At 43.0% G+C, this 12074-nt stretch overlaps 2 protein-coding genes across 3 annotated transcripts in view; both read right to left on the reverse strand.

The window, feature by feature from the left end:
* GAREM1 (GRB2 associated regulator of MAPK1 subtype 1) overlaps positions 1–2766 on the reverse strand; it is a 101857-nt gene extending 99091 nt beyond the window's left edge. Inside the window, exon 1 of one of the 2 annotated variants that reach the window (XM_052787825.1) lies at positions 2228–2766. In XM_052787825.1, coding sequence (XP_052643785.1) covers positions 2228–2348 — 121 coding nt within the window. In that variant the 5' untranslated portion in view covers positions 2349–2766. The remainder of the gene's footprint in view (positions 1–2227) is intronic. The other variant, XM_052787824.1, reaches the window with a different exon arrangement.
* A 5851-nt stretch (positions 2767–8617) lies between these two features.
* LOC128142223 (ras-related protein Rab-10-like) overlaps positions 8618–12074 on the reverse strand; it is a 34246-nt gene continuing 30789 nt past the window's right edge. The window contains exon 6 of the mRNA XM_052788155.1: positions 8618–10041. Coding sequence (XP_052644115.1) covers positions 9967–10041 — 75 coding nt within the window. The 3' untranslated portion in view covers positions 8618–9966. The remainder of the gene's footprint in view (positions 10042–12074) is intronic.

Here is a 12074-nt window from a genome sequence, read left to right on the forward strand (position 1 = left end):
CATTGATTTTCTTCAGTATTGCATCAAGAAATTCTCTGATAGAGCTCCACTTGTTAGCTTTGCCAGACAATGACAGGGATACAGAGAAACCATCCCGGGCCGGCAGGTGCTCCAGTCACTTCCACAAACATTGCATGTTCCCAACTTTCCTCCTTTAGGAAGGAGGCTATACGCTGATTCATGATTGCTTTCTCTTATTGCAAGACAACCTCCTTTGGAAATAGAAAAAGTGTTCTGTTTGTACCACCAAGACCATGGCGTCTGTGTTCTTTATAAAATATTGATTCGTCTGCCATCTGTAGTCCCAGAAGTTAAAAGGTACAAGTAGGTAAAAGCAGACCCAAGAGCCTCTGCCTGCACGCTGAACCGGCCAGACCTCAAACCAGCTCCAACCCAAAGCCCTTACTTAGCACAGTGCTATACCTGAGCCTGCCTCCTAGCAGGGTTTAGCGTGGGGTTGAACCATTACTCACAGGACACCTACACCAACAGCTGCCTCATGTCTGGCCATCTCAGGGCGCAGGCAAAAGAGCTCAGGTCTGTTTACATCCACTTGCCTGTGCATCTGCTTTAAGTGTGGCACATGGGACAAAAAAGCCTTTGCAAAAAATCCACAACATCTTCTTCTCCCTGACAATTATGGGATATTCCCTTCACCAGGTCTGACACAAGACCAAAAAAAACCCCCAAAACCAAAAAAACAACCTACTTGCTTCAAAACCCATAAACTTTCTCTACCCACAAAGCTCTTTCAGGTCGCTTCCAATGAAGCGAGACAAGAAGAGCGGGGAGATTGGGAAATATAACACGCAGAGAGGGAAATTAGTAAGTCATCAATACATGCATCCTGTTAAAGCCTGAATCACTGCCAGGAATCTCAGGTAAATTGACAACCTTAAGTGCAGTGACTGGAGGCCATCTTAGCTGTTTCTAGTGACAGAAGGTATTACCACGAGGAACTCCTTAACATACCAGCTTTGCCATTCTCACAGGACCACATACATTCGACCGTATGAAAACCAGCCAGCTGCAGTTAAAGAGGCAAAGAAGCTTTTATTGAATCTGCTCCTGAGTGCCAGCTCTGAGGAAGCACTACAAAGGGTAGGAAAAGTACTGCATAATCAAGGGACAAAGTCAAAAAAGCCCCAGCTTGAATCATCACTGGATTATGGGAACTGCAGTTAAGTAATAAACCAATCCTGGTCTTGACCTACACACCGGGGAGTAACAGAGGACAATGCCTGTGCTCATTTTTAACTTTTCAAACCAATACAAAACTTTATAAGAGAACTGTTCTATTACATCATGCAAGTACAAGGTGACTTCATAAGCTAACGAATTAAAAAGCCTGGAAATTTTTCTTGATTTGTGAGTTATCTGCATTCCCTTAGAGACAGGAGAGCTGGACAGTCTTCATGGAGCTACCACGCAATGCACACACAATTATTCTAAAGCAGCTGTCAGAGCCTTTATAAAAAATTTCCCGTATCTCCCCAGCTCTCTGTGCTGACACATTGTTTTCCAAGACACGTATCTAGGAAAGGTAAAACACTGCTGTCGTAGCTATTCTGTCAGACTCGTTTCTTATTTCCTGGAGTAAACAAAAAGCTGCAGACTTGGAAACTGCAGGTGAGCACCCAAGTGAAAAGTAATAAAAAGTTATCTGGAGACTGTAGAGGCTTCTTACGTTACTCCTTGTTTTACAGGTCCGTGGCCTTTTTTAGTGAAGTGTAACACTTGAGATTTAGCCCACTTGGCTATTTAATTAATATCCCTTCTTATTTGGCCTTGGTGTAGCATCACTTCGTCACAACACTGGGTCTCCAGTACTGAAAATGCCCTTCCACGCTTTAATTTGAGACTGCGAGGACCTTTCTCAGGGGCAGGCGGCTGACAGCGAACAGGCTTCACCGAGCTCCCCTGGACACACACGGTTCGGGGGCGTAGGGAGGGGGGGGGTATTACCCAGATATTTTGATGCAAAGCAACGCACGGACTCCGACGCGAGTCGAAGCCCTGCACCGACACCCGCTAACGGCGGATGACGGTGTACGGTCCGCACGGAGCGGCGGGGCTCTCCGGCTGCCTCCAGCCGCGGGAGGAAAGGGAGTGCACCCGGGGGTCCGGCAGCCCGCCCCAGGAGCGGCCCCCGCCGCTCGCCGCCCGCCCCGCTCCCCGCCGGCCGCCGGGCAGAGCCGCCCGCCCGCCCGCCCGCCGCCCCACGCACCGCTGTCCAGCCGGGCGATCTGGGGGAGCCGGTAGGTGCTGACGAGCAGGTCCAGGGGGACGGACACCGCGCTCCACTTCACGTCCTTGAGGCTGCAGCCCAGCGGCGGGCCGGGGTCCATCTTCCCGGCCCGGGGAGGGAGGGGAGGGAACGAAGGGGGGGAGGGAACGAAGGGGGGGAGGGAGGGAGGGGAGCCAGACAGGCAGCGCCGGCGGGGTGCTCCCACCCGGCGGGGCTGCAGCCAGCGGGGAGGGGAACGGAGGCAGCCTCGCTCAGCGCCGGCCGCCCCGGGACATGCCGGGCTAGGCAGAAGGGGAGGCCCGCCGGGCGGCTACCGCGGCTGCTGCTGCTGCTGCAGCGGCTGCTGCTGCTGCTCCCGCCACCCCCCGGGACCGGCTGGGGCCGCCCGCCGCTGCCGCCGCGCCTGGCCCAGGAAGCGCCATCCCAGCACTGACTAATCAACAGGGTGCGAGCAACGCCTGCGCAGCTGCCGCTCCTCCCCGCGCCGAAAAGGAAAGTGCCGGGCTGCCCGCCCGCCCGGCGGGGAGCGCCGCCGCCGCCGCCAAGCCTGTCCCTCTCACTCCACCCTCCGACCGCTCGCCCGACGTGCAGCCCGACCGACCGCCGCCGCGCAGGGCCCCGCCGGGGGGAGCCGTCGGGCGGCCCCGCAGGGTCCCGTTCGTCCCCACCCCCCGCCCCGCGAACTGCCGGGGCTGGGAAAGAGCGGGGAGACCCTAGCAGGGCAGGCGGTGAGGCGGGCTGCGCGGTTGTAGGGGGGCCCGTGGGTGGGTGGGTGGGTGGGTGGGTGCGGGGGCTGGGGACTGGCGCCTCCTCCAGCACGTGGATTTTTTTAACTTGTGCTGCTTCCCTGCAGGAGGGGACGGGGCTCCGCGGCCACGCGTGGTTACGTTTACAGTTGGTAGGTACGACGTCCCACTTCGTTTATCAAAGCAATTTTGAGCGAGCGGGTTGCGTTGCGTCTTCTCGCTATTTAATTTAGCATAGGGACTTCGCCTGTGAAATTCACCCTACATTAAAAAAAAAATCCAATTAGATGGCAACTTGGATTATATAGCTTTTAGTTTTCACCTGTGAACCGTGGACGGGTATTTAAAGCATGAAGAGTAGTGCACAGAAGTTAAGAGGAAAATCGACTTCTGTCGTTACTGCACATGCCAGTATCACGTATATTGCGTATTTGAGGGCCTTTGGACCGCAGGAAAATTTAAAATCAACTACTAGTTCTCTTTTCGAAATGGCTTATGTGATGAAGTCTTACATGATCTTCGTAAGATATTTAATGTTACCATTTTTAATGCATTTTTACTTCCAGACTGCTAGGCTGCAGAAACTCTGGGAAATTAAACCAGATAAACTAACTCTTGGGTGGTTGCGTTGTACTGTCCTTATTTTGTTCACTTTTGTGTCAAAACTGTTTATTTTATTGCAGTAAACTTGGCTACATTTAAGGCTGTACTGTTGACTAGAAACATAGAAGTACCTTTCAGTGATTTGTAAAACGACTCAAAACACCCACAGCTAACATCTTTCTCCAGGCTCACTCTTCCGCGGTATCTGTCTTTGAGAACGCTGGGCATGGCCGAGCTGGGGGAAGAGCTGTTGTACGGAGTGCTCTCCTGCCGCTCGCCCTTCCTCGCCCGCCTGGTGCAGGGCCGGCCGCCGCTGCGTGCCTTTGTAACTGCTGGTGCTGAGACAGACGCGCTCTTGTTCTGCTCTGCTGCAAATGGAGACTGGGACTTGATCCATGCTCTCCAAGATGAAACAAAGACCGTGGAAGCCAGTCGGCACACAGGATTACAGAAAACCCAAATCATCTTGTTTTAAATGGATCTGGGTCGGTTTGCACCTCATCCTGATGTGGGTCCATACTTCAGCTACGCAGTTTGGCACCGGGATTTCCCAGCACTATGAAAAACCTTCGTTCTCTTCACTTGAGTCATGCTGTTGTTAGATCCTACCTCCCAGAATAGTCAGCTTTAACAATATGACACTGGATTTTTTTTCAAGGTAGCTTCCCTTTTACAAAGTTCACCGAGTGCTTTGAACAGCTCAAGTGAATTAAGCTATTGAAGTGCTAAGTAGTATAATAGCTAAGAGCATTATTGTTGAAATACGGAAAGCAAAAGCAAGGTTTTAACTCATTCAGGTTTGACGAGGCTATTTGGTGCAGTGTGTAAGGCAAAGCACATCAGCTCAGACTGGGATTCACCAGGACTTGAAGCACTAGTCTGTCAAGAATTGTTTTTAAACACTATCTTGAGTACCATTAATTCTAGGATAGATACCATCTCACAGCATACACTTCTCTCAGACATCATGCACTTCTGCTGTCTGGGAAGAAATGCATCTTTCACACAGAAATAGTTACTGCTGATTATTCTTTAGAGATTTTTTCATTCTTCAGATGGTTTTAGATGTCCTGTGGCTTTTAAGTCTGTCTTCATATAACTGTGTTTGTGTTCTCTCCAACCAGTGGAAACCCAACCCACTCTTACTCATGCCACTGGAACAAAATGTGTTTTTAAAAAGTGTAACTTCTAGATACTATCTAAATTTCATTCAGTTATTTCCAGGCAAAGAGACATCATAAAGCTTACTACTATTTCAGTGTCCCACTGGAGCTCTGAGAGTGACTTTGTTACGTGTCCTAACTGTACTATAGCTCAACCTCCTTGAAATATATTCTAATACTACATACACCATATTCAAATCACCAGCACATATGAATCTCAGACGATTTCTTGTTTTAATGGCATGTTATGTATAATTAACACTTTAGATATAATAATTTCTCTGATGTCTAGCAATGCCTTAATCCCTTAGTGTGATCTCTTACCAGAGTCTCCTCCTGGTGCAAATGCTAACGAAGCCATCAGACCTCAAGAGGAATCCCTGTGCACAGATCCACCTCAGGACCAGGGCCTCACTGACACAGCATCTTAGTTTTTGTGTACGTGCAGTTCAGGCGTGTTCAGAGACAGTCTTTATGCATCAAGAGCAAATTGTCGCCATAAAACCATAAGCAGTGGCAGGGGGACTCAGAATAATTCCTGAAATTATTCTTAAATGCATTTTGAATTGACTTACTTTCATGTTGATTTCACAACACATTTATGCAGCAGGCTGTAAAATCTCTAGTATATATTTATTCCACTGCCAATAAAATGATTTTTAAAGTATTTTGGATCATCATCAGTTTGTATCTATGCTAACATTTGAAACGGAGCTGTTCACAACAAACTGATTTTGGTATGAATCTGGTAACTTGCTTTACGCTGTAGTATGCATACACCAAATAAGACTCTGAGCCTTATACAGTAAGTTTCATGTGAAGCCATCATAGTCAGTATTTCTTTAAAAGCCCCCATGAATTTGCATTCCTTCTTCCTGCATATGATTTGCCTTTATATCAAAGGCCTGATTTTCATAATAAATACTTACAAGTCCAATGGGAAACAACAGGAGAGGCAGTGATCATTTCAGAATCAGATCCTAAATACCTACCTTTCTCTGGGGTGAGGGGGAAAGGGGAAAGAGAGCAATGCATGTGATATAGCTGATGTCTGTGCATCTAATGTTTTGAAAGAGAATACTATTCCTGTCTTACTGGCAAAATCCAAGCAATCTTTGCTCATGCAAGGTATTCCAAAGAGATCTGAGGGTCTGGTGTGAACATTCACCTTTTATCTTCTATTTCACTGTAGGAGGTGTCCTCCCTGTTCCAGTCAAATCCCTTATTTAACCTTTATTTATTCTAAAAATTCCATCTGTGGGAATTTGTGTGACACTATCATCCAGCCAGCTTTGGAGAGAACTAAATGATGATGCTTTCAACTTACAGCCCATTTTCTAGCCGGGAAAATGCCTCCAAACACAGAATGTTCCAGTTTGGTGGGAGGTTTTTTGGTCCCTTCTAGTGACATAGGTGGTTTTTCCCCAGTGGCACACTCCTGTGAACGTAGTCCACAATGCATATCCTTACAAAAAGGCAGTTGTTTTGCTCCAGGAGAGCAAAAGATGTGAAGAGGAGAGCACTCACGCTACCTGGAGTGTTAGGTGAATCATGTTGCATCAGCAAGCAGGGGTGAGACATCCTGCAAACATTGCATGGGAACCTAAATATTTGAATCTCCCTAAGGTGGGCCAGTGACTGAATCATACCTAAGCCACAAGTAGTAGAAAACACTGCAAGAAGGAAAATTTATAGAAGAAATTCCTGTATTTGAAATTCTGATTAGTGATACAGAGAAGAAATTAAAACTACGAATCAATCTGACCCTCTTTTACCTATTTTCATTGTTAGGAAGTGGAGGAGGAACTAAATGGAGGCTTAAACTCAGAACTAGTAGCTAAACTTCTGCAAGTTCGGAGATCCACTGCTAAAGGCAAAACTGCAGAATTTGATCTACACAGAGGAAGGAGAGGAAGTGAAATAAAGACTAACTTGGCTGAATCTTAAGATCTTCAATGACCTGGAAGAAGGTGGAAAGTAGGTCAAATTACTAAATTATGAATAAATGTATAGACTATGTATGGACAAAACCAGAAAGATAAGGTCCCAGTATGTTAGAAAATTGGATTTAAAAGACAGGAAGGATGTTGGAAAGATGCATAGTGAGAAGACCAAGGAAAAAATTGGTCTGTTATTCCATAGAGGGGGAAATCTATTTAATCATCACCTAATGACTGGTGATGCTGAGATGCCAGTATCCTTAATGACTTTTTTTAAGCTCAGTCTTCACTTGAAGAAGGCAGATGTGATTTCACTACTAGCACCACTAACAAAAGCCTAAGAGCTTAGGCTAGAAAAATGAAGAAATAGACTGGAAAATACTTAGTGAAGTTAAAGATTTTTGGATAGACTGAACCTGATGACACTCCCTTAGGGTTCAAGCAATGTTAGAGCTGCTACTGATGAGCTCCAAGAATCAACAGAGAATGGGTGAGGTTCCAGATTAACTCGAAAAGGATTGCATACCTCTCGAAGTGTGGAAGGAAAGAGCTCTACAAACTGGTTAGCTGAATTTCTACTCAAAAAAAAAAAAAAATTTCAGTAGGTAATCCAACCATTTGCAAGAATCTAGAAAGTAAAGGTAAGAGAAGCAACAGCCTTGGTTTGTCAGTAACAAATAATATCAGATCAATCTAATCCACTTCTATCAGTTAGTAACAGGCTTCATGGATAGGGTAGAAAAAGTGAGGATCACAGGGCTTCATATAATATGCTCTTAACCGAAAAAAAATAATGGTCTAGACAAGTATATAAAATTAGTGCAAAATTATTTGGAAATAATTAGTACTCCCAAGCTGAAAGGATACATTGAACAGGATTTCACTGAGATTTGTCTTGGATCCAGAACTATTCAGTACTTTCATGAACATCTTTGGTGACTGAACAGGGTACACTTACTCACATTTGGAGACCGTATCTACAGGAAGAGGCTCCAACTATGCCAGAGCACAGCATTACGATTCAGAAGGATCTTGGCAGATTGGAGAAACTGAAATGCCACCAAATAAGGAGAAACATTAAGTTCTACACATACAAAGGAATAATCAACTGCACAAGTACATACCAGGATAAAAAAGCAGTTCTTCAGGAAAGAAATAATGGATCATGAGCAGTGCTAGGCTATCTTGCATTATGCTGATGCTGGATTGCATAAATAGGAGTATAATAAATAAGACAACAAATAAATCATTTTAGTCTGTCCAGAAGTTATTATTTAAACTGGAATAGTCTGCTCAGTTTTCAGGTCTACACTCCAGGATAGTTGGGAACCAAGTCAAAAATATCAAGAGGAGAGAGACAAAAATGGCAAAAGATTCCGAAAACCCAAACTACAAGGGAAGGTATAAGGGACAGGAGACCTCTGGCCTAAAGAGAAGAGAGGGGGCAGGCAGAGGTGTTCACCTACATCAAAAGAAAAGGGAGAACCTGCTTTCCATGTGTACCAGTTAGGTTAGGTATTAGGAAACTTCCTGCTTGCCAAACCAGTTAAGTGAGGACTGTACACCACTCAGAGAGACCCTGAGATCTCCATCACTGCAGGTCTGTAAACATCTTCTTGCAGTACAGCAGGGACAGCTGATCTGATGCTGAAATAAGACGAGGACCTAGACAGCCTCTCAAAATCCCTTCCAGCACTATTTTCTTCCTCTGCTATGGTTTTAACTAAGGCAGGGATTATCCTTAGTTCCTTGTTTTCAGGTTTTTCGCTAAACACTAGCTTAAGAAGTGACTGACCATGATGAGTAGTCAGGAGCGGCTGAAACACGTAGCCCTTCCCATCCTTTTGCACCCCTTCTGCAAGTACACTACATGGCCTCGTAGCACAGTAACCTGGCAGTATGCTCAGGCACATTAGGTCCCATGTGCTTCAGAAAGCATTTTCCAGTTGGGCTCATTGTCTCAATATGAAATTTAATAATAATTTGATATTATGACAATCCACAAACAGCCCTCAAAAAATAAGCAGACTTATTTTAGGAGTGTAGTGACATTCCAGAACGATAAGCCAGTGGAGTTAGTTGTTCGGGATGTGCTGGGATAGCTCACAACACAGTTTTGCACAGTAGTATTATTCATTCACAAATGGTGATAAAACAATTAAATTTAATTATCAACAAGAACCACATCTCCCAGGCAAAAAAAAAATTAATAAAAAGACAATATAATCCCCACAATTCTTCAGATTTCCCAACTTGTGTTTGCTTTGTGTGTGTCCTGCAGGTTTGATTTGTGTTCTCTTTGCTTTTGATTAAAGAAAACTGGCATCCTGATTCTGCCCTCATTTAAATTTAAATAAAATCTGATATCCTCCACTGAAATTAAAGATACTACATACCAGCATAAAACAGATCTAAATGAGCAGAACCAGATACCTGATGTATTTATACTTTAAGAAAATAACATAAATATCTCACAATATCAAACAAGCACTGCATACCTTTTTAATATTGTGATCATTTATGACAGAAGGAACATTTGAAAATGCAGGTATGCTGCTAACACCTGTGTGAATTATTTTATAGAATGATAAAAGTTTATATTAGCAAGATAATTATTACTGGATGCATTCTTTGTTCCGTGTTTTCTGCCTTCTAAGAGAGGTTCAGTAACATACTGATCTTGTATATGGCTTATTCTTTTATCTCAGCCCTAAACTTTGCAGCTTCCCTATTCAAGGGTATTCAAGTAACACATATGTTTCTGAAACGGATATGAAAGAAACAAAGCGAAAAATTCCCAGAAAATTATCTTGGGGGACTGCAGTAAATGTCAGCTACTTAAAGAGGTGTTATCTGGGGGATAGCATAAGTGATTTCATATATCAGAAGGTTGCCTCTTTGATAATGTCAATGTTCATTACATTACAAATCTGGTATAAGTAACACAGAAAAAAAAAGTCAGGATTTTTTTTTTAATAAAAGCAAATTAATACACTTAGATTTCATTCCTGCAAACATTTGTATGCAAATGCAGTCATCCTGTGATGCATCTAATAATTCCAAAGTCAGATAATTGTTTTAACTTCACAGTAAAAATATGAAACTATAATATAAACATATCAAAACATTTGGCAACAAAGTTTGTGTAACACAAAGGATGCTTAAATACTGTGTTTTGGGATTACAGGCTCACTTTTAAAATCTTATATGTTGCTTTGCAATAGTTAATGTTTTCTGAAAAGAAAACGGAATAAGAAAACAGTATTTCAGAATGCACAGCAGGTTCTCTTCTTACTTTCATTTAGAGCCACAACATCTAAGTCATATAATACACAGGATTTCTGTAAAACAAACAAAAGCAAACACTTAAGTAACTAGAACACAACAGTTGAAAAGCTTGAATTTTCACTTATTTTAATATGTAAAGGATTTGGTGGGTCCCTGGATATATTTTTCCTTTGAATATTTAATTAAAGATTACAGTTTTCTAATAAATTAGATGGAAACTGATGCCCATGCAAGTCCCAGCTTGGTATATTTACATTCTTTAGCTGCCTCAAACATCTCTCCTAACTCTGAAGGTGACAGATGATAGAAAGTGTCTTTTGAGGAGACACTACAAACCATATGAACTGATCCTGTAAATCTTTACTCACATGAATTGTTCTAGATGCACAGGTCCTTCTTTTGACTACACCAATTTTCACTAATTTGCAGTTAAGTACACTGATCTTTGAAGTATTGAGCATGGGGTGTAAAAATCCAGTTGAAAGGAATAGGGAAATATAGAACATCAGTACCCATTAAAAAAGACACAGATTATTAATTGTTATAAAGGATGTTAACTTATTTTGTGAAATTCACTAAAATTCTCTATTTTCTTGCCTCAATTTAATAACCAGGAATATCCCCAAATGGGAACAACTCAGTCTTTATAAAGATAAACTATCAAAATAGCACTCCGCCCTTGTAAAACATTTATGTACTGATTGCAAAAGCAGATTTAAAAAAAAAAAAAATCAGTAAAACCAGGACTCTTCCTTTCAGCAATAAACTCAACTAGATAATTAGTGCTGACCAGAGAAACAATCAAACCCAGTTGTGCAATACAGTATGAGTACATGTTGCAATCTTGTACTCTAAAACTATGAACACTGAACCCTGAACTGAGGCACAAAGACATAGAGAATATTGTCACTTGCCTAGAAAAAAAAAGTCCTAACTTCGCTACTTGCCATTCTCCTGCCTGCTTCTTGGCAGGTTTACCAAGTATGTAATGATACACAGAGAAGTAAGTGCAACCACTGGATTCACCACATTCCTCTCTCAACCCAAACCCAACAGCCATAAACAACCATTTCTGACAATAAAGAGAAGCTTCCAGAGAGGACAGCTGCCTAAGAAATTCAAAGCACAGGAAAAAAAAAAAGAAGAGGAGGAAAAAAAGGCATCATCTAATACAATGCTTATCATTATTCAGAATTGAGAACTTACACATACAATGTCACAAGGTCTTTGAACATTGAGGACATCCAGAAAGGTTCGCCTGAAATTACTCAGCTGAATCAAAACAAGGAGAAAATAAAAGGTTCCCCCATGTTACAATAAGCCGTATGCCTCCTTGGCTGAGAATATTTAATGCTACCTAAAATTCTGGAGAAGATGCATGAAATTTGTTTCCTTTTTCCTTCTGTAGCCATGGTTTTAGCTCTTCTGGTGTGCTGGTTAGCCTGTGCCAAGGCCATCCCCATGAAGAGCGCAGCTGAGCCCATTCCTCCCTGGGGCTGCAGGGACCCAGGGAGGCTTCTACAGTGCATGCTGCTGGGCAAGAAGATGAAACACCTAGGAAGGGATCAGAAGTGATGGATAGAGGCAGGAGCAGAGGGCAGGAAATGTATCGTAGAGTCTAAACCTCAGGGTGGATGCCAAAGATGTCATCAATAAAATTATTAACACTTATTGTTCTGACTCTGGGGTACTGGAAGATTGTGACTTACTGATTTTAGGAATTACTTGTCATTAGTCACATATAAATCATGTATGAAGAGATAACAGCATGTGCACTTTTACTTGTTTTTTTGTTGGAGTGACAAGAACCAATAGAGCATAACATTTTTATTACCCTTGAGAGTTTGCTCAAATTCCAACATGCAGCTTCATACCTTCTGACTTGTTTTAATTTTTTACACAGTTGTGTAAGGTGCTTGAGTACAGGCATTAGCCATCATGATTTGTGCTAGGTGGAGACAGTATTTGATAGTCTTCAAGTGTAGACAGTAAGTGTAAAGTATGAAGACCTTTTTAAGAGAGGGAGAAAGGCAGAATCAAAAGTACACAACTATAACCTTGTCATCTCAAGGAACAAGACATCACT

This window comes from Harpia harpyja, chromosome 5 (assembly GCF_026419915.1).
Source record: "Harpia harpyja isolate bHarHar1 chromosome 5, bHarHar1 primary haplotype, whole genome shotgun sequence".
Classification (NCBI taxonomy): domain Eukaryota; kingdom Metazoa; phylum Chordata; class Aves; order Accipitriformes; family Accipitridae; genus Harpia; species Harpia harpyja.